Source organism: Cucurbita moschata, unplaced genomic scaffold (assembly GCF_002738365.1).
Source record: "Cucurbita moschata cultivar Rifu unplaced genomic scaffold, Cmos_1.0 Cmo_Scf00001, whole genome shotgun sequence".
NCBI lineage: Eukaryota > Viridiplantae > Streptophyta > Magnoliopsida > Cucurbitales > Cucurbitaceae > Cucurbita > Cucurbita moschata.
In genome coordinates, this window is record NW_019268517.1 from 1913219 (window position 1) to 1932963 (window position 19745).

At 38.5% G+C, this 19745-nt stretch overlaps 5 protein-coding genes across 5 annotated transcripts; 2 read left to right on the forward strand and 3 right to left on the reverse strand.

Annotated features, from left to right (window-relative positions):
* Positions 1 to 1007: 1007 nt before the first annotated feature.
* On the reverse strand, positions 1008 to 4547 carry LOC111451092 (Werner Syndrome-like exonuclease). Its single transcript, XM_023091364.1, has 6 exons — positions 4193 to 4547; positions 3924 to 4103; positions 2755 to 2885; positions 2500 to 2661; positions 1891 to 2001; positions 1008 to 1317 (listed from the first exon to the last, which is right to left on the reverse strand). The coding sequence occupies exons 1-6, from the start codon at positions 4476 to 4478 to the stop codon at positions 1237 to 1239; spliced, it is 951 nt and encodes a 316-aa protein (XP_022947132.1). The 5' UTR covers positions 4479 to 4547; the 3' UTR covers positions 1008 to 1236.
* Positions 4548 to 6316: 1769 nt separating this feature from the next.
* Positions 6317 to 8235, forward strand: LOC111451082 (adenosylhomocysteinase-like). Its single transcript, XM_023091352.1, has 2 exons — positions 6317 to 7156; positions 7432 to 8235. Exons 1-2 carry the CDS (start codon positions 6446 to 6448, stop codon positions 8176 to 8178), a joined length of 1458 nt encoding a protein of 485 aa, XP_022947120.1. The 5' UTR covers positions 6317 to 6445; the 3' UTR covers positions 8179 to 8235.
* A 588-nt stretch (positions 8236 to 8823) lies between these two features.
* Positions 8824 to 10906, reverse strand: LOC111450186 (protein RALF-like 24). The gene is made up of 2 exons (XM_023090239.1): positions 10369 to 10906; positions 8824 to 9026 (listed from the first exon to the last, which is right to left on the reverse strand). Exon 1 carries the CDS (start codon positions 10767 to 10769, stop codon positions 10383 to 10385), a length of 387 nt encoding a protein of 128 aa, XP_022946007.1. The 5' UTR covers positions 10770 to 10906; the 3' UTR covers positions 8824 to 9026; positions 10369 to 10382.
* A 1306-nt stretch (positions 10907 to 12212) lies between these two features.
* On the reverse strand, positions 12213 to 15686 carry LOC111452123 (heat stress transcription factor A-5-like). The gene is made up of 3 exons (XM_023092674.1): positions 15280 to 15686; positions 13402 to 14594; positions 12213 to 12589 (listed from the first exon to the last, which is right to left on the reverse strand). The coding sequence occupies exons 1-2, from the start codon at positions 15505 to 15507 to the stop codon at positions 13410 to 13412; spliced, it is 1413 nt and encodes a 470-aa protein (XP_022948442.1). The 5' UTR covers positions 15508 to 15686; the 3' UTR covers positions 12213 to 12589; positions 13402 to 13409.
* Positions 15687 to 16815: 1129 nt separating this feature from the next.
* On the forward strand, positions 16816 to 18961 carry LOC111458398 (trihelix transcription factor ASIL2-like). Its single transcript, XM_023101083.1, has one exon. It carries the CDS (start codon positions 17151 to 17153, stop codon positions 18249 to 18251), a length of 1101 nt encoding a protein of 366 aa, XP_022956851.1. The 5' UTR covers positions 16816 to 17150; the 3' UTR covers positions 18252 to 18961.
* The last annotated feature ends 784 nt before the right edge of the window (positions 18962 to 19745 follow it).

Consider the following 19745-nt stretch of genomic DNA (forward strand, 5'->3'; position numbering starts at 1 on the left):
TTAGATCTATTGGACCTGACGGAACACAAAAAAACAAAAAAAAAATCATTGATTTTATCCATTAAACATCTTTAAATTGATTGAGTACTTATAGATAGAATTGGTCCCTATATTAATTATTGAACTAATGTGATGTATTACAAATTGAATATGCCTTTTTGTTGCCTTAAATGGAAACCAACCAATTAGTTTTAATTTATTAATTAATTTAAAACCTACCACTTAGTAGCTCAACTCTTTCGACTAGCGTAACGCTACTGGATGCTTATGATCAATAGGAAGAGGAGGCAAAACTATATATATATATATATATATATATATAATTTAAAATTTTAATGAACAAAAAATTGAAAATGATTATAAAATTTTTTTCTACCAATTTCATAAAAAAATAAAAAAAATAAGAAATTGTATGGCAATTACCAAAAGTCGTTAAGTTATATTTAAAGGAAAAAAATTGTAAGTTATTAAATGTAGAATTTAATAATATTTTTTTATTTAAAAAATTCAAATTTAATAGATTATAATCATTAATTAGGTGAGAAAATTGATAAAATGATTAAAATTAAATAATTGATGTCTAGTTTAATTGGTTGTTAATTAATACATAAAATTATAAACTTCACGTAAATCCATTTCTTTATGTAGACTAATAATTCTATTTCTTTACAAAATTACTTTTTTTTAGATATTTAAAAAAATCAAATTTATATAAAATTGACAGATTAAAGATAATATTTCTTGTTATTACTTTCTTTAATCTTTAATATTTGAATTAATTTTGGAAACTAAATTATAAGAAGAGAGAGAGAGAGAAACGCAAATAAGTCTAATTTTTCAAAATTATAATCTATTTTATCTTTAATTTTAGTATTTTTCGAATGGTTTTCGTGGTGGTTGCTTCCTCGGGAGGAAAATAGAGGACCCGTGCACAAATACTCGAAAAGAAATGCATAAAAAAATCTAAGATTTTAAAGATTTTGTTCTAATTTATCGAACGAAGATTGTTTCAATAAGAATTTCCAATATTACCCTTAATATATTCAGGATGTTAGATTTTTATTGACGTGTTTAACATTTCCGAGTCCATACCGACATATACATAGAGAGTAAATCAACAATAAGATTAATTTAGAGTTTCTTAAGATAAGAAACAATTTCAACAATAAAATTAATTAGATAAATTGGATAACTTAGCTGAGTGTTGAGCTTCGATCTTAATGCAACCATTGGATGTCATTGTGGCATCACACATATTGGTTCCTCATCTCCCTCTGAATCTGCTGCTGCTTGAGGATCTGGAAATCCCTTTAAGATCTACGAGTATACGAGTATAGTTCGAGGTTGAGATTTGTTCAAAAACACTCTTAAACACGTCTTTAATGATTTGAAAGCAAGGATATTGTATGAAACCTTACTCGGTGGGCTGAATCAACATCCAGCCACTCTAATGCCGTCGTTTGTGTGCACTACTTCGCTCAGTGTCACAACCTAATAATGGTTGTGCCCCCAAGTAAGTCATCGAGGATGATGACTACTTTAAGTAGGAAAGAAGGTCACAACTATAAAGAGAGTAGGTTGTGACCCTCACGTTGCGACGAGAGAAACGGCAACCCTCAAGTGGCGCCCACCTGAGTGCCATGATGCGACCAAGGGAGATGGTGCACTACTTAAACTAGTCGTCGTCCTCAATGACTTACTTGGGAGCACAACCACTCCTTGGATCGTGACACTCAGAATAAGCTCGGCAACGGCAAATCACTCATAAACAAATCAATTTCACCAAAATTACTATTTCTAAAACTATTTTCAAACATGCCTGAGATCGTTTTGAAGAGATCTTAAAATCAATTACTGCATGAAAAGGAAAGGTAAGACTTGATAATATACCTCATGTAAGTACCAAGAAGCAAAGGCGTCTGTGGCAGCATAATGCAGTTGCTCCTTAGATAACACAGCGACCTCCCAGTTTCCAAGTCTGATCTTGCTGGGTTTTGGAAGCTACAAAGTTCAATAAATTTGAATAAAGACGAGTGTAAAAGTCCAAACCCACTACTAGCAGATATTGTTCGTTTTGGCCCGTTGCGTATCGCCGTCAGCCTCACAGTTTTAAAACAAGTCATTAAGAAGAGGTTTCTACACCCTTATAAAGAATGTTTTGTTCCCCTCTCCAACTGATGTAGAATAACACAATTCACCCCCTTTGGGGGCCAGCGTCCTCACTGGTACACCACTCAGTGTCTAGCTCTAATACCATTTGTAACTGTCTAAGCCAATCACTAGTAGATATTGTCTGCTTTTGCCCGTTACGTATCACCGTCAGCCTCATGGTTTTAAAACATGTCTATTAGGAAGAGGTTTCCACACCTTTATAAAGAATGTTCGTTCCCCTCTCCAACCAACATGGGATCTCACAGTGCAAATTGCTTGAGCTCATGATCTCTATGAACATTCCCTCAAAACTAACGGTAATGGATGATAAAGAAAGAATATATCAACCTCTTTTGATATGAGCGCCTCAGTTAAAGATCCAAGGCTCCATTTTTTGGGAACTCCAGCAAGCTTTTGATTAGCTAGATTCGAGATCTCGTCGACTGCTTTGATAGACACGTTATAATCTTTAAAAACTTTCATAGCATCATTAACAATGCCAACTCCAGCCTGAAGATTTTCAGCATGATTGATTGAAATAGGTTATTTATAAACAGATCAGGAAAATTAAATTCCAAAAGCTGTCATAGTGATGCATCAAACCTTATTGAGTGTGTCATCTTCAAGAAGAGCCTGCAAACTTCGGGGTATTCCTGAATGAATGATATGCATCACATGGCATTGTGAATGGTCCAAACACAGTTGCATGACTGCTGCCTTTCCGGGTGGAACACCTGCAAGATGAATTCATCTCAAATGAGTCAAAAACAGTAAAAATTAGTGTTTTGATCAACATATTTCAGGGAATCCGTGAACAAAGTAAACAGGGAATCAGCCTCCTCGCTGGCACATCGCCCGGTGTCTGACTCTGATACCATTTGTAACGGTCTAAGCTCACCGCTAGTAGATATTGTCCTCTTTGGGCTTTCCCTTTCGGGCTTCCCCTCAAGGTTTTTAAAACGCGTCTCCTAGGAAGAGGTTTCCACATCCTTATAAAGAATGTTTCGTTCTCCTCCCCAACCGATGTGGGATTTCACAATCCACTCTATTCGGAGCCCAGCGTCCTTGTTGGCACACCGCCTCGTGTCCATTCCCTTCGGGGCTCAGCCTCCTCGCTGGCACATCACCTAGTGTCTAGCTCGGATACCATTTGTAACGCCCAAGCCCACCACTAGCAGATATTGTCCTCTTTGGGTTTTCCCTCTCAGGATTCCTCTCAAGATTTTTAAAACGCGTTTGCTAGGAAAAGGTTTCCACACCCTTATAAATACTGTTTCGTTCTACTCCCCAACCAACGTGAGATCTCACACAAGAAAAACGAGAAAGAAACATTTTCTGCCCTTTCAATAACTCGCTCCTTCTCTCTCTCTCTCTCTCTCAAAGACTGATTTCTTAATTCATTTAACCATCTGCTAACAGTGGGTGGTGTGAGCTAATCATTACAGAACATGAACTGATATTGCAGTTAACAAATCCTCCTAAGATTCTGAAACTTCAACAGATTCAATGTGTGCTTGAGAGAGTTCACCTACTAACTTAACTGCTAGCAACATGTTTAATCAAATTTGATTGAGCATAATAGAGTTTAATCAACGGCAAAATGAACATTTTCATGCATTAACTCTACCAGTGAAAACCACGTAAATCTTTGTGTCTTTTTATTTATTTTATGTTTGTGGTGTGTGAGTATGATCATTCTTAAGTTGGCTTCAATGAATTCGATTGATAATCATTCTTAAGTTGGCTTCAATGAATTCAAATGAGTGACTGACCTCTTCTAAACGTGGGTTTCCACTCGATATCGAATCCGATAGTAATTTGATCCATTCCTTTCCTCATGGAGTTTATTTTCTTTGCTAGCTCCCTGGACGCTCGATCTACCTCACTAGCAGTTCTACTATAAACAATTCGGCCACCAAATTTCAAGGCAGGAAATCTCATCTTCGAGGTAACTGCAAACGAAAACAGTAAAAAAACGCACTCATAATCTCAATCCATCTCAAAAAAAGCCCTAAATCCTCAAAAGATAGTTCGAAAATACCTCGACAGGGCGATAATGGAGAAGAATGTGGAGACTGGAGAGACGAAATGGAGCGAGGCAATCGACGGCCGGAGTTGGGAGAAACACACAAGACCTCATTTTCTCGTCGCCTTTTGGCGGTGGTGGCCTGATATGCAGCTTCAATGGCCTCGATCGCCTGGAGTTGCTGTTCAGTAAATGGCTGATCGAACTCCGACAAGGAGAACGAATACGACGAAGAAGGTGAAGAACAGACGGATAGCTCCGTCGACGCTCCGGCACGGTTGCTACTGCAGGGGAATTCCATTTTCAGTTTAATGGAGCCGTCACTTTTCGGACGGAGGAAAAATTGATTGAAGGTGGAAGAAAGGTTCGTTGATTAAAATGTGAAGAGCCTTCTTATTATTATTATTATTATTTATAATTAAAGTATATTCCAAAATATATTTAAAATTTTAAACTAATTAATCTTTAAATTAATAATTCCGTTAAATTATAATTTTATGTCTAATAAGACTTTCATATATTAAAAAAATTTAATTAATATATTAAATATAATTTTTAGCTTACCCAAAATTGCAAATTTTTGAGAGTCGGCAAAAACCCACCTTTTGTTTTTAGTTAGTAAGAGTCTTCGGGATCTCCGAGACATTGGCTTCCACTACAAAAAAATTTACGAACCATACTTATAATTCAATCAATGTGATAGTTTAATAATGACCAGACAAGAATCGAACCATTGATTTTTAATAATAATAATTAATGTCTTGTCTACTCGTTGTTTCAGCTCAGAAATAAAAAAAAAATATTTAGAAACACGTATTTTAATAAATATAATTATAAATATATCATATTAAGCAAATACTTATAAACATATATATATATATAGATATCCATATTATTAACGTGGGCCTGTTAAATATGAGATGTAGAATGTCGGCCCAAAATACAAGCCCATTTACGAGGCCCACGTAGGTAGGAAATCGTGCTAGGCCCAAATTCATTACCCGGCTTTGTCTTTAGAGGCCCATCGAATCATGTAGCTTGTTCATTTAAGAGAGGATATGGATGATATCTTATCTTTTCTTGTCTTTCTAGGTCTTCTTGGACCCTTGTGTAGGTCGAGTCGATCGGTATAAATAGTAACTGGCCTCACGGGCTTATTGCTACCTGGAAAAACTTGAGGTATCGGACCTGTATTCGAAAACTTCTTATGGTCACGTGTCGTATGACTAGATTTACAATAACAGTGACATACAACCTCCCAGTTTATTCGCGTAATTGTAATGAATTACCCAACCAACTAGCTCACTCTCAATTACGTTCTTGATTTGATACATAATCGAGTGTCGTCGTGAAGTCAAACCTTATTTGTTTCATGCTCGAGTGGATCCCAATGAATACGATCATTCATCTCAGGTACTAGTTACATACAAATGGTAGATAAGTACTAGCTCTAAACGACAAGAAAACTAATCGAAGTACACATGAATGGCAAAACCCGAGACAACACGAAGTAAGCATTGTCAAGTCCAAGCACACAAAATGGCCAAAAACCGTCAAGGCAAACCGAGCCGATGAAAAAATTATGTTTTAAATAATTTTTGTTTCACCGACTTTTTAATTTTGTTTTTTTTATGCACTATTTTTGCTTATTAAAATATTTTACGTATTTTTAATAAAAAAAAAATATATTAAAAAATAGAAATTATTTAAAATTATTTAAAATCAATATATTTTTTTAAAAAACATATATCTGAAGAGAAATAATATATATATATATAGTTTAATAATAAATTCAAGGGTTTAAAAAAAATAGTTTATAGAAATATAGAGAGCAAAAAAAGAATGAAATTAAAATCCCAACCGGACAAATGACTCGCGGGAAACGATCCAACGGTTAACGGAAAACGTCCCGTGTTCAGCCAATAAAATATAAACACGTGTCATCCTTTTTCTCCACTGGCTCCCGATAATCTCCCGTGTAAAACGCACGCTCCTTTTACCATTTCTACCGGTCTCCCAATCCTGAATCGCATTACAGATGACACGTCATCATTCAATCTCAACCGTCCATCACACTCCCGTTGGAACCTATTTAAACGGTCTCCCACTCTTCATCTTCCTCGCCCTGCTCCTCTGAAACTTCGAACAATCTCCATTGCCACTTTCAAATTTCAATCTCAGAGAGGAAAAAGAGAAAATCCAACGAAGAATTCATTTCGTTTTGATTTCTGTTTGTTTTTTGATTTTTCGATTCAAATTTGATCAGCAATGTCTCTATTGGTAGACAAAACCAGCACTGGCCGTGAGTACAAGGTTAAGGACATGGCTCAAGCTGATTTCGGCCGCCTTGAAATCGGTCTAGCTGAGGTTGAAATGCCTGGATTAATGTCTTGCAGAACCGAATATGGACCATCGCAGCCTTTCAAGGGAGCGAGAATCACTGGATCTCTTCACATGACGATCCAAACTGCCGTCCTCATGGAAACCCTAACCGCTCTCGGCGCTGAAGTCCGTTGGTGCTCCTGCAACATTTTCTCGACTCAGGACCACGCCGCCGCCGCCATGGCTCGCGATAGCGCCGCCGTGTTCGCCTGGAAAGGCGAGACTCTGCAGGAGTACTGGTGGTGCACCGAGCGGTCCTTGGATTGGGGCCCCGACGGTGGTCCGGATCTGATCGTTGACGATGGTGGCGATGTTACGCTGTTGATCCACGAAGGATTCAAGGCGGAGGAGGTCTTTGAAAAATCAGGGACGCTACCGGATCCTTCTTCAAGTACCAACTCTGAGTTTCAGATTGTGCTCACCATTATCAGAGATGGATTGAAGACCGATCCTAAGAGGTACCACAGGATGCAGGAGAGATTGGTTGGTGTCTCGGAGGAGACAACCACTGGTGTTAAGAGGTTGTACCAGATGCAGGCTAATGGAACTTTGCTGTTCCCCGCCATTAATGTCAATGACTCTGTCACTAAGAGCAAGGTACTAATTCTCAGGTTATCACTAATTTTAGATCGTATCAAGCTTAATTTTAAGCATTCACCTCGTCCAATAATGCGAAAACTTCTTAAAATGTAGGTGAAGATGGTATTGTTTGAGATTTGATTACTGCTGTTTTAGATATGAACAAAGTATTGATCCGAACATTTAGTTTTGGCACTAATTTGTTAGATAATTTTTCTCGGTGATTTTGTGAGATCTTGTATGCAGATTTCATGGACTGATTAAGCAATTGCCTTGAATATTTGATGAAACAGTTTGATAACTTGTATGGATGCCGCCACTCACTCCCTGATGGTTTGATGAGAGCTACTGATGTCATGATTGCTGGCAAGGTTGCTGTTGTGTGTGGCTATGGAGATGTTGGCAAGGGCTGTGCCTTCGCCCTCAAGCAAGGTGGAGCTCGTGTGATTGTCACAGAGATAGACCCAATCTGTGCCCTCCAGGCATTGATGGAAGGCTTCCAGGTCTTGACCCTTAACGACATTGTCTCCGAGGCTGACATTTTTGTCACCACCACAGGCAACAAGGACATAATCATGGTGAGTGACATGAAGAAGATGAAGAACAATGCAATCGTCAGCAACATCGGTCACTTCGATAACGAGATCGACATAAATGGGCTCGAAACTTACCCCGGAGTGAAGCGGATTACAATCAAGCCTCAAACCGATAGGTGGGTCTTCCCCGAAACTAACACGGGCATCATCGTGCTCGCTGAGGGACGGCTGATGAACTTGGGATGTGCCACTGGGCACCCCAGCTTTGTGATGTCCTGCTCATTCACAAACCAAGTTATTGCACAGCTTGAGCTTTGGAAGGAGAAGAGCTCTGGAAAGTATGAGAAGAAGGTTTATGTTTTGCCCAAGCATCTTGATGAGAAAGTTGCTGCTCTTCACCTTGGAAAGCTTGGAGCTAAGCTCACTAAGCTCACCAAGGACCAGGCTGACTACATTAGCGTCCCCATTGAAGGTCCTTACAAGCCTGCTCACTACAGGTATTGAACGGACAAGGTGAAACGATATCAGTTCTACGATTTGAACGGTTTGTTGTTTTTATTTCAATTAAGTATTAGAATTCATTATAGAGCGTAGGCTTCGATTTGTCATAAGAAGCTATGCAATTTTCAGAAAAGCAAATAAATGAAAATCGTTTCAATTTTATTATCTTATCCGTATCATGTTCGTTTTGGAAGTACTTCCTATTTCATCTTTTCCTGAATCTCCTAAGAAATAGAAGTTTGAGAATGAATACCAAACCTTAGTTCACTCATTGAGTCTCGTTGCATCCATGACTGAATGGTTAAAGCACCCAACCAATACCGACCTAAAAAGGGAAAAATTCATAGGTTCGATTCTTGCTAGATGCACTTGGAGCCATCTTCTTGCTCGTGCCTACCAGAAGGAGGTTCAAACTCACGGGATTGATTTAGTGTTAGAAGGATGTAACACCCTAGATTCATTGCTAGTAGATATTATCCTCTTTCAACTTTCTCTTTCGGGCTTCCTCTCAAGACTTTAAAACGCATCTGCTAGGGGAAGGTTTCCACACCTTTATAAATAGTGATTTGTTCTCCTTCCCAACCAATGTCGGGCGCAAAATTCGTGTGCAGCTATGAGATTGGTAAAAAATTCATCATCACTAAGAAATGTTGGTACTAGAATGCGTGATGTTCAAGAGAAATTCCATTTAAAATGAAGCTATAATAACATCAGTTGTTCAAGCTTTCATAATATTCAACAATACTTTTTACAGAAGCACACGGATGTTCTTCTTGCTCGGTCTCGATGAACAACGATCTCCTGTCGATGCCTGCTTACGGTACAACAGTCGAACGGCTGCCAGCCGCTAGCTGTAGAATTACACATTTTCAGAATCAATCACAGTTATGCTGAAGGGCAGTTCTGATCAAGTAAGGATCATCTAGTTTAAGAAAAAAATGTCTTGTCTGAAACTCCTAAACAGCAATCCCCATCACACAAATAATGAACTTCATAATGAAGTGACTTCCATGAAGTCAAATGCATATTAACTGGGTTGACAACATTTGGAGGAGCTCGGAATTTAAACCTCCGAGCTTTGACCTCAGTCCCGCCATCTCTACTTGTAAAAACTGGGTGGGCGGGAATGGGCCATTCTCAACCCCGTTTAACTAATGGAGATAAATCTCTCTCTACTCCCTTTGGGGATGGATCGTTCTTGGTCCCGTTTGCTAACTTTTTCAGACTCAGAAGGTTCTGTTACATGAAAATGGCTAGCTCTTCTACGACACTTTTTCCTATAGTACCAGTCGAGTTTCTCGAAAGAATTCACATTTCCTTGAGAGATCCAAGGATCAGAAAAGCAACCAAGAGGTGTAACAGGCCAAAGCGGACAATACCTACTAGTAGCGGACTTGGACTCTTACAAATGGTATAAGAGCCAGTCAGTAGGCAATATTCTAGCGATGACGCTGGCCCCTAGGGATGGATTGTGAGATCCCACATTGGTTGGAGAGGAAAAACGAAACATTCCTTACAAGGGTGTGAAGCTAACGACGATATGTAACGGGCTAAAGTAGACAGTATCTACTAGCAATGGGTTTGGACTGTTACAAATAGTATCAGAGCCAGTCATCGGGCGGGCGGTATGCCAGCAACGAGGACGCTTGGCCTCCAAGGGGTGAATTGTGAGATCTCACATTGGTTGGGAAACCGCATTTTAAAACCATGAGACTGACGGCAATACATAACGGGCAAAAACAGACAATATCTACTAGCGATAGGCTTTAGTTGTTACAAGAGCCAATACGTAACCAGCCAAAGCGGTGGACTTTGGTTGTTACAAGAGCTTAGGTGAGACTGACGGCGACACGTAACGGGCCAAAGCAGACAACATCTACTAGCAATAGGCTTTGGATGTTACAAGAGCTAAGGTGAGGCTAACGACTATACATAACGAGAACAAAACTCATCACACAAACACACAAGATCAGGAAAATCCATCAGAACTACACAAACCCTTATGGCTAAATCAAGTCATACCACACAAAATCACAGACCCCAGCAAACAAAACCATAGAAACCCCAGATCTCATCACAAATCAACAATGCAGCACATGAACACACCAATCCAAACCCAAATCAACAACAATAAATCAAACCCACATTTCAAAAACCAAATCAAAATCAAACACCATTCCTCACATTCATTACCTTCGCCATCGCCTTCAAGTCTTTACATCGTGCACATCTCTAGCACATCTAGTAATAACCTCGCACCCTCGATCATACGAATTCGCCGGACCAGGATGGCATTCATAATAAGAAACCCCTGGTCTAGAACAAGGAACCATATCCCTTCTAAGAGTTTCATAGCTTATATACCTCTTCTGCATCATCAACACTCGCCTACTGATCTCCGATTCCATTTCTGGCTCTGTTAGGCACTCTCCGATCTTCTGATTGCAAACCCCTTTTGGTATTAAATCGATTTGGTTGCCCTTCAAAGATCTGAGATCAAGAACAGCATCGCACAAGGGGAAAAGGGTTTGAAGGAAAGTGAGTGGAAGGAGGAGGATGGAAAGAAGGAAGAACAGAGTGGTGGGTTTTGCCATTTTTGAAGGGCTTTTTTGCACTGTTTCGGCTTCTTCTCCCGCAATATGGGCTCTGAATGTGAGATTCTTTATTGGTTGGATGTTCAAATGGAGTAATGTTTTTGCTTTTGCTTTGCCTGAAATAAATGAAATCCCAAAAAATTTAAATGAAAATTGAAGCTTAGTTGGGAGTAATCCTTTTGTCAACTCTCATAATTCACACCAAAGACAATTTTGCACACTTTATTATAAGTATACCATTAAACCATAGAATATTCTTTTTTTTTTTTAATAAAAATTTATGTTCTCGTTTTTTAAGTATGCCCGGCCAAACCCTAAAAGTGAACGGTCAAGCTCGATGTGAGCTCAAGCTCAACCAACCTAATACACTCAGCCTAAAACACGACGACTCAAGCTAATTGGTAAATATAGGTTAGAGCTTAGATTATTATATTTACTTAATTTATTTAAAATATTTGGTATTTTTTATAATTTCTAAAATTAAAATATTGGTAGTGCAAACCTTCTTTTAGTTTTTTTTTTAACTCCTCTAAAAATTTCATATAATATATATATATATATTATATATTTAAAAAAAAGAAAAAGAAATTATACAATGGGAATAAGATGATCCACTAAGGGCCGGAATCTGACCACTAAATTTGTCGGTGGGTTTCGGACATAAATTCAAAAGCCCGACCCGACCATTAAATATAATAAATATACATAACATTTTTAAAATAAATAATATATATATATATATATATATATATATATATATATATATCCAAAATCAATCAATTTGCCTTGCCTTTGAAGTTGTTTTGTGTGGGATAATGGGTTAGGTCCATTCCACCATGTTTTAAGGATATGATAAATATTTTTACAAAAACAACAATTTAAGAGAAATTATTCTAATAATTAATTTGTATGATTAAAAAAGTTTAAAAATTAAAAATTAAAAAAACTTTTTTGTGATATCGCTTTATTCATATACCTCTCATTTACTTGAGTTGTGATCTCGCTTTTTGTTCATGTACCCCTCATTTACTTGAGTATCACATGTCTACTAGCTTTGGTTCGTCCTTAGATGGTCACGTTACTTCTTGTTTCTAAAAGTGAAAACTATCCACACAAACTAACTTAAATCTTTTCAACATGTTTTGTCATCACCCACACGTTAGAATTTTTGTGTTTTAACGGCCAAAAAGAAAAATGCACATTGTTTGTATGGATAATAACTCTGGATTATTACAGTCTTTCTTAGTCATCTTATTCTTAAGATCGCTCTCAGTCAGATGATGAGGCATTGGTTCATTCATGTACCCTCTTTACTCGGGTGTCACACTTCTTACCCGAGATGATACCCAAAATCAAATACAATACTTACAAGTTTTAATATAACTTCACATCAATTAAAACCGAAAAAGAATCTTGATATATACATTTGTTGTCGTAGCTATATTAAGATAAACTCGAGCCGTTGGAACTTATTCTTATAAAAGAAATCTATCCAAACCACGTTTTGTTCGATCCATACAATATATTCCCCTCTAAAAAGCACTTTTAGTCATACAAAACCAATGGCCCAATCCTTCATATTTCTCTCTTAAAACACATACCCCATAGAACAAGAAAGAGTTCATAGTCTCTTCATTTTTTTCCCCCAATTATAATTAAAAAAATATTTAAACAAAACAAAAAAGAATCCAATTTGTATAGAAACATAGCATAACTCACAGGAAGAACAGGTGCAGGGATTGGAGTTTGTTTCTCTTTTGGTAGGGTCAGCTATCATTTTCAACCTGTGGCTGTTTCCCATTTGGTTCATAAACAGGCAGCTGTAATCAATCACAACCACAGGAGAAATTAAAATTGAATTATCCATAAAATATTTTCAATATTGGTAATTGATCATATTGAAATTCTATCAAATTCTAACATGTTGCTGATCCTAACAACTTGAGTATATAAATTTCTATAGTTGTATTCACGATAATAGAAATAAACACCGCCCTCCTATCATTCATCAAGTTGAATAGATTCGTAATGAACTAAGTAATAGTATGTTTTATTCGATAAAGAAACAGAACTAGAATGAGCAAAGACAAAAAAAACTACCCGAGGTTGATCTAATGGTACATGAGTGTAGATGTAAATAGAGAAAGATCTAGAGAAAATGGACTCGAGTCGTGTAGCCACCTATTCAAGATTTAATACTGCACGAGTTTCATGAGTTTTACTTCACAGATATCTAAAAAGTAAATGAACAAAGACAAGGCTCAAAGACAATTTATTCAATAGACAATGCACTCTCCATGCCCAAATGGAGAAGCAACTCAGCATAAATTCATTTATGAGTGTGTTCATTAGCAATATTTCCATCAAGCACAGATGAAGTATTCATGGTAAGATAAGATCTTTAATAAGGTGTAGATTTAACTAGCTAATCGTTCATGAATGAATAACATTATACACTGTTGTAATGTACAAGGAAGAACTCGTTGTAACGACATACGAGTAACTCGACAAATCACATAGTGACTATAAAAAGAAACTGCAAATCCTATTTCAGAATTCACTTATTGTATAACTGAATGTCTAAATTAGAAAGAGAAATCTAAATAAACTGTGAGAAAAGCTTTGGAATTACCTCTCTGGTTAAAGTGATAGGCCCGATCTCCCGTCGTCTGGCTCCTTGTATAGATTTTCCCTGTAATTAGAACTTGCCTCTTCACTTTCGGGACAACCTGGTCTTTCGGTAAGAAACTGTTCCCAGAAAACATCATTGACTCTTACGGGGTTGGCTGGAGGTCCATGATTGTTACTTGAGGTCTCTTTGAGACAAAGCGTAGTGGTTCCCTCATCGAGATTTATGTTTTTAGTGAACAGTCTCATGTCTGATTCTTTTCCATTTGAATTTACTTTCGAACCTGAGGATTTTCGAAGATTCTGACTCAGTTGTGGCATTCTAACCGAACAATCAGCGTCGTTGACTCGCAGGGAAGAAGATGCAAGAGTGAGATTTAAATGACAGGAAATGTGACTCTCTCCATCTTCTTTGGAACTAACATTTGGTTGCAGTGAGTGCAGACATGGACTCTCGTCGTTAGGCGATTTCCCCGACAAAGATGAATCCCTCTTCAATACAAATGATGTCCCAGTGTCTGAAAGATCTAATGTTTCAGCTGCAAAATGATGACTTTCTTGGACACCTCTAGTGTCAAGTTTTGACATGTTTCTTTGTGAACTTCCCCCTCCTTCATTTGAACTCTGAGTGCTACATGAAAGTAAGTTAATATCCGATACGCTCGAAGTTTCTAATCTCGTCTTATGTGAGAAATCTTGATGAAAAATATTCCCAGACCCAGATCTGGAACTGCTATGGTTATCCAAAAAACTATTTTCAAGGACTGGCTGTGAATGATCAGCTGAAGGCAATCGTCTCTTTTTGTTAAATGCTGTAAAGTCCATAGACTCGACTCTCCGAGCAAGATGCTCAACGAAAGAAGGGTTCTGAACAGCCTTTTCTAAAAACGCCAATAAATTCTTCTGCCTTTTTTCCATGCTTTCCACCTTCACCGTTAGATCCTGCAACTGAATTTTAGCAGTCGATTTTTGCTGTTTGAACCTAGAGATATCGGCTTCAAGTGTAGTTTTTTTACGGGATAGCCTATCTATTTCATCTTCAAAAGCAGCTCTTTCTGGATCTCCAAGAGATCCTGGAGGAGTACTGTGACTATGAATTGGTTTTCGACGGTGGATGTTCTTCAGCAGATGCTTTTGATCCTTTATGAAATCATCATTTGCAAATTCCCACCTCTCAGAATCAATCTTCTTAAACCCCTGCAAACAAAATGTTCAAAAATTGCATGTTTAAGCAACTTTTTAATGCCGTAATCACTTCAATTTTTCAAAACGAAAGAGTGATTTAGTTTTCTTATAAAATGAGGTGAACAGCAACAATTATTCAAGAGATTCTAGCATGATAGATGGAAAGATCATACAAGCACATAAATGATTCATACGGCGGTAAGCAAACCATAAAGGAACCCTTCAAACTACTTCCAGCCAAGGGACGATTCTTTTATGAGTTCAAGAATCACGTATTAATAAATTGGAATTGCAAGGAGAAGAGAAAATTATTTTCAAGTAGGTTGCTCAACTAGAGAGAGAGCGTAGAAAATTCCACGCAGAAAACAGTTCTAAGAAGTCGAAGATATAAGAATCTCGAAGCTAGGAGATTGCATACTAGATTAGCATAAACAGACCAAATTTAGTTTATGACACAGTTAAATCCCTACGAGTTACAGCAATTGAAGCTCATAAATATGGAAACATTAAGAATTGCTGAAACGAATATGCATACTATGTAAATGAGAGAGAGAGAGAAAAAAACAGTAACTGAAGTCATGATTACACGATAAGGAACTACTCCATAGCCAGTTAACAAGAGGAACAAAATCAAATCACCGAAACGCGAAAAATCAAAACTAAGAAGTAAACGGAAGAGGAATCTCCAGTAACTTACATAGGTATTAAGCTGCCGAATGAAGCTGGAGAAGTTGTTGTGCTTGAAAAACGTAGGAAGAAGAAGGCGAGCGAATTCAGGGGGATTCCAAACCACAAAGCTCTTCTTCGAAGAAGTCCACGAGACGATCTCGTCGGTGGCAGATTCATCGACCATATCGTAGGTCTTGATGAGAAACGGCGCTGGACCAGCACCGCCAGTGCCTCCGCCGCCAGCAGCTGCCTCCATTAACGGTGAACAACGGCGGATCAGGATGTGAATCGATCACCGAAAGTGGTGCTGAAAAGGAGATTTAGAGATGAAGATTACGCAGAGGAAGGTGAGCTTTTGGTGAGTAATCGACAGGTGAGGTTCTTCGAGATTGACTTCGCTCCACCCGCTTCTTGCCTAGTTTTTTTTCTCTCTCTTTTTTTAACAAATTATTTTCTAAAATAAAAAAATAAAAAATATATTTTTTTTTTAATTTCATTCAAGTCCTTTTTGTCTTTTTCTATTTTATTAATTTATATTTAATTTTAATTTCATTTGAGTCCTTCAAAACTTGATTTTTCTAACTTTCTCGTAATTAAACAAAATTCCTTATCTAGTTTAGGCAGGTCCGGTGCGTATTAAATGAACATCTCTAATTATAATGGTTGACTTCTTAATCAATCATGTACATTTTTTGTCAAATAATTGTCTAAGTGGACGTTGACAAGTTTTTTTACGGTTCTTTGAACAATTTTCAACTGTGCTTGTTGTCTTTAGCTTTCCCGTGCTTTTACCCTAAACAACTAATTGAACGAGAAGGGTAAATTATAACCGTGTCAGCTGTTTTTATTCATTCGTCAAACTTGATTATAACGATGTCATTGGACTCTTGATTTTGCATCTAAGATTCCTAAACGCTCTTGATTTAACCCTAATACGACACTATGTTGTTAATCAGAGATTAAGTTGCACAACTGTATCGACTCAATCATGCACGATTAACTAGTTTTGAGAAAACTCGTTAAACGAGACTCATCGAGTCTCTCATTTAGTAGCTGTAAATGTATCTTGAGAGAAAAAGGAAGGGTCGTTTGCATAAAGATACCATCTTATTGAAGAAATGGACAATCTAAATAAAAATATCGAGAATGGTCAGACAAGCGTTCTTCACTTCAATGTCATTCACTTTAATTCGCTATGAGAGATCACCATTTGGGTCTCGGTCTGGAGTGAGTTCAAAATTGTAGAATGATTAGAGTGTACACGAGCTGAGTTTGGTTAACCAAATTTCAGGTCGATTAGATTGGTAACCCACGTAGCCGAACCATAAAATGGAAGAAATTAAAATTATTTATAAAATAATCAATTTTTAATTTTTTTCCCCTAAAAAAACCCAGAGCCCAAATAACACACCAAAAAGTTAAAAAAAAAAAAATAAAAAATAAAAAAAAATAAAGAAATAATAATAAAAAATAAACCTACCCTTAAAGTCTAAAAATCCTCAAATTTGCTCCCGCAAGTCAAAATCGAAATCCACGTTTAATAAAAAAAAAGAAAAAGAAAAAAAAAAACCCCACTCCCCACGCCAACGCCAACGCCATCCACCACTCCACCCCACCCACCCGGGGCGGCGGCTTACCTGTCCCTCCCACACCTCCACCATCCCCTTCGCTCACCGCCCAATCGCGTTCGGCCATGTCACCCTTCCTCCCCTACGCCCCCCGCGCACTTTATCACGCCCCTCCCCCGGCGCACCCTAGCCCTCCCCCCCTAGCGGTGGCCACATCAAAATCCTCCCCTTCTCTCTCTCTCTCTCCGCCGCTCCCTCAGATCTCCCTTCCTTCCTTCATTTATCTCCTGGGTTTTCCCCAGATTTCTCATCGTTGTTTCCTCCGTCGTTAATGGTTTCCTCTGCTATGGATTCTCCCTCGTCGCCGAACGACGGATCTCCTCCTTCCAATCCCCTTCAGCCGCTGCCGATTTCTACCCCTTTGCCTCCTCCATCGAATCCGCCGCCTCAGCCCGTAGCCTCGGCGTCATCTCGCCGTCTTCCGCCTCCCTGCTGGACTCACGATGAGACGATTGCTCTCATCGATTCGTATCGCGACAAGTGGTATTCTCTACGTCGCGGGAATCTCAAAGCCACTCACTGGCAGGAGGTTGCTGATTCCGTTTCTCATAGATGTCCTAACGCGTCGCCGCCGAAGACCGCCGTACAGTGCCGTCATAAGATGGAGAAGCTCCGGAAGCGGTACCGGACTGAGCTTCAGCGGGCCAGGTCTATGCCGCTTTCGCGATTTACATCATCTTGGGTTCATTTCAAGCAGATGGATGCTATGGAGAAGGGCCCGTCGGCGAAGCCGGATGAGTCGGATACCGGTGGGGAGGAGGATGATGAAGATGAGGAAGACGATCAAGAACTGTACGAGGAGTTTAGGAACGCTGGGGCTTCTGCGGCTCGGAGTGTGAGGAAATTGTACGGAAATGGAATTACCAGTGGGGGAAGTAACACTGGTGGCGGTGGTAATGGCGGAGATGGAACCGCTGCCGGAGGGTTTCGGATTCGAATTCCAACAGGTGTGAGTATAGCGCAACCAGGGTTGAAAAATTATCCGAAAGCGGAACACAAGATGAACCCTAACCCTAACTCGCATCCAAACTCTGGGACGAACATGAACCCTGCAGCTGTTAATTTCGGAACCAGAGTCGTGAGGGAGTCGAATCCGGTGAGGCCGGCGACGGGGAAGAGAGGGGAGAGGGAAAGGGAACGAGATCCAGTTACAGAGATGGTGTCCGCCATTAAAACTCTGGGAGATGGGTTTGTAAGAATGGAGCGGATGAAGATGGAAATGGCCAGAGAAATCGAAGCCATGAGAATGGATATGGAGATCAAACGAACAGAGATGATTCTGGATTCACAGCAGCGGATCGTGGAGGCTTTTGCCAAGGCAGTTTCAGAGAACAAGAAGAAGATCAAGAGAATTCCTTCTCCAGGGTCCTAAAATGGCTGCCCCCTGTTCATTCCATCGCCATTCTTGAGCTCAAATTAGCTTCAATTCCAAATGGGTTTTCATCATTCATCTCAAATGATGACATGCTGCAGAGATTTTCAGGTTCTGTAAGTCGAAAATGATCTTAGTTTAGGTACCTTTTCTAGTCATTTCTCATGTTCATCCTACTTTTTTCTTCTTTTACATTGTTTTTTCCTCATCTTTGACTGGATTAGCTAGATTGTCTAATCAATGTAGCCATAAAAACTTAGGTAAATTCTCACATATAGAGGTAAATTATTGAGTTTGTTTGTTCTCTGCAAGTTTAGCATGAAGATAAAGCTTCTACCTCTGTGTTGTTCTCTCTGAATCTTCTGATTTTGCTGCAATTTCTAGCTTTTTCCATCCATGGCGAAAAGGGAACTTCAAAATGTGTTGAAATAATCTGTCAATGGCTATAGATTTGCCTTTTTCTTTAAGCTTTTGTGATGCTGAGTGGTCTGTCTTGAATTGTGAAGCTTCTGCTGCTTTAATTGATGGATTGTGACCATTTTGATTCAAGAAAAGGGCAGTTTCTTTTGGATTTCTCTGCGTTTGTGTTCATGGCCATTGATAGAATGAAAGCCTGTTTGAAACCCTTTTGTTGGGAGACAGTTTATGAGCCAATTCATTGGATTCATAGTGGTTTTAGGAAGTTAGGAGGGTAGAAAGTGCCTTCTTTTTGAACGTTGGTCTTTGGATTTTCTTTGTTGGAAAGCCCCATTAGTAATAAGAGTTTCGTGTTGCTCGTTGCTCGCCCGGGTCGCACCGTCATTCTATGATTTGCAGCTGATCCATTTTCATTATGTTACTTAGCCAAACCCGTCACCTCATATGCCAAAGTTAAATAGTTTCGCATTGCTTGCCGCTCCCCTGACCTAACACGGGGTCACACTGTCATTCTACCTTATCATTATGTTACTTAGCCAAACCCGTCACCTCATATGCCAAAGTCAAACAATTATTCTTCTCCGGTCTTTTTTTCTTCTTCTTATATATGTTATAGCGGGCAGAGTGTCACGGTCATGCTTGTCCAAAGCATGTTGCATATGTTGGATGTCTCGATCATGCATGTTCAACTGTAGTGCCACACAATCGTTGTTTCGCTGCAGCAAGAGTGCGTTTGTGACATAGAGTACGACAAATGATTGACATACTTTTGTAGTAGTGTTTGAAATCTTTTTTCTACCAATTTAATTTTAATTTGTTATGATTAAAATTTTGAAAAGGATATCATTATCGTTCCAATATAGATTCACCGGATATTCTACTACAATTGCTTTTGGGCTAATTTAATAATTTAATAAAGTGACAATTGTAACTTAATTAAAGTAATACACACTTTTTCACTAATTAATTAAATTATGAAAATGGTTGAAATATATAATTTCACTAATTAATTAAATTATGAAAATGGTTGAAATATATAATCTATGCTTGTGTTGAAAATTTTGTTAATTTTATTCG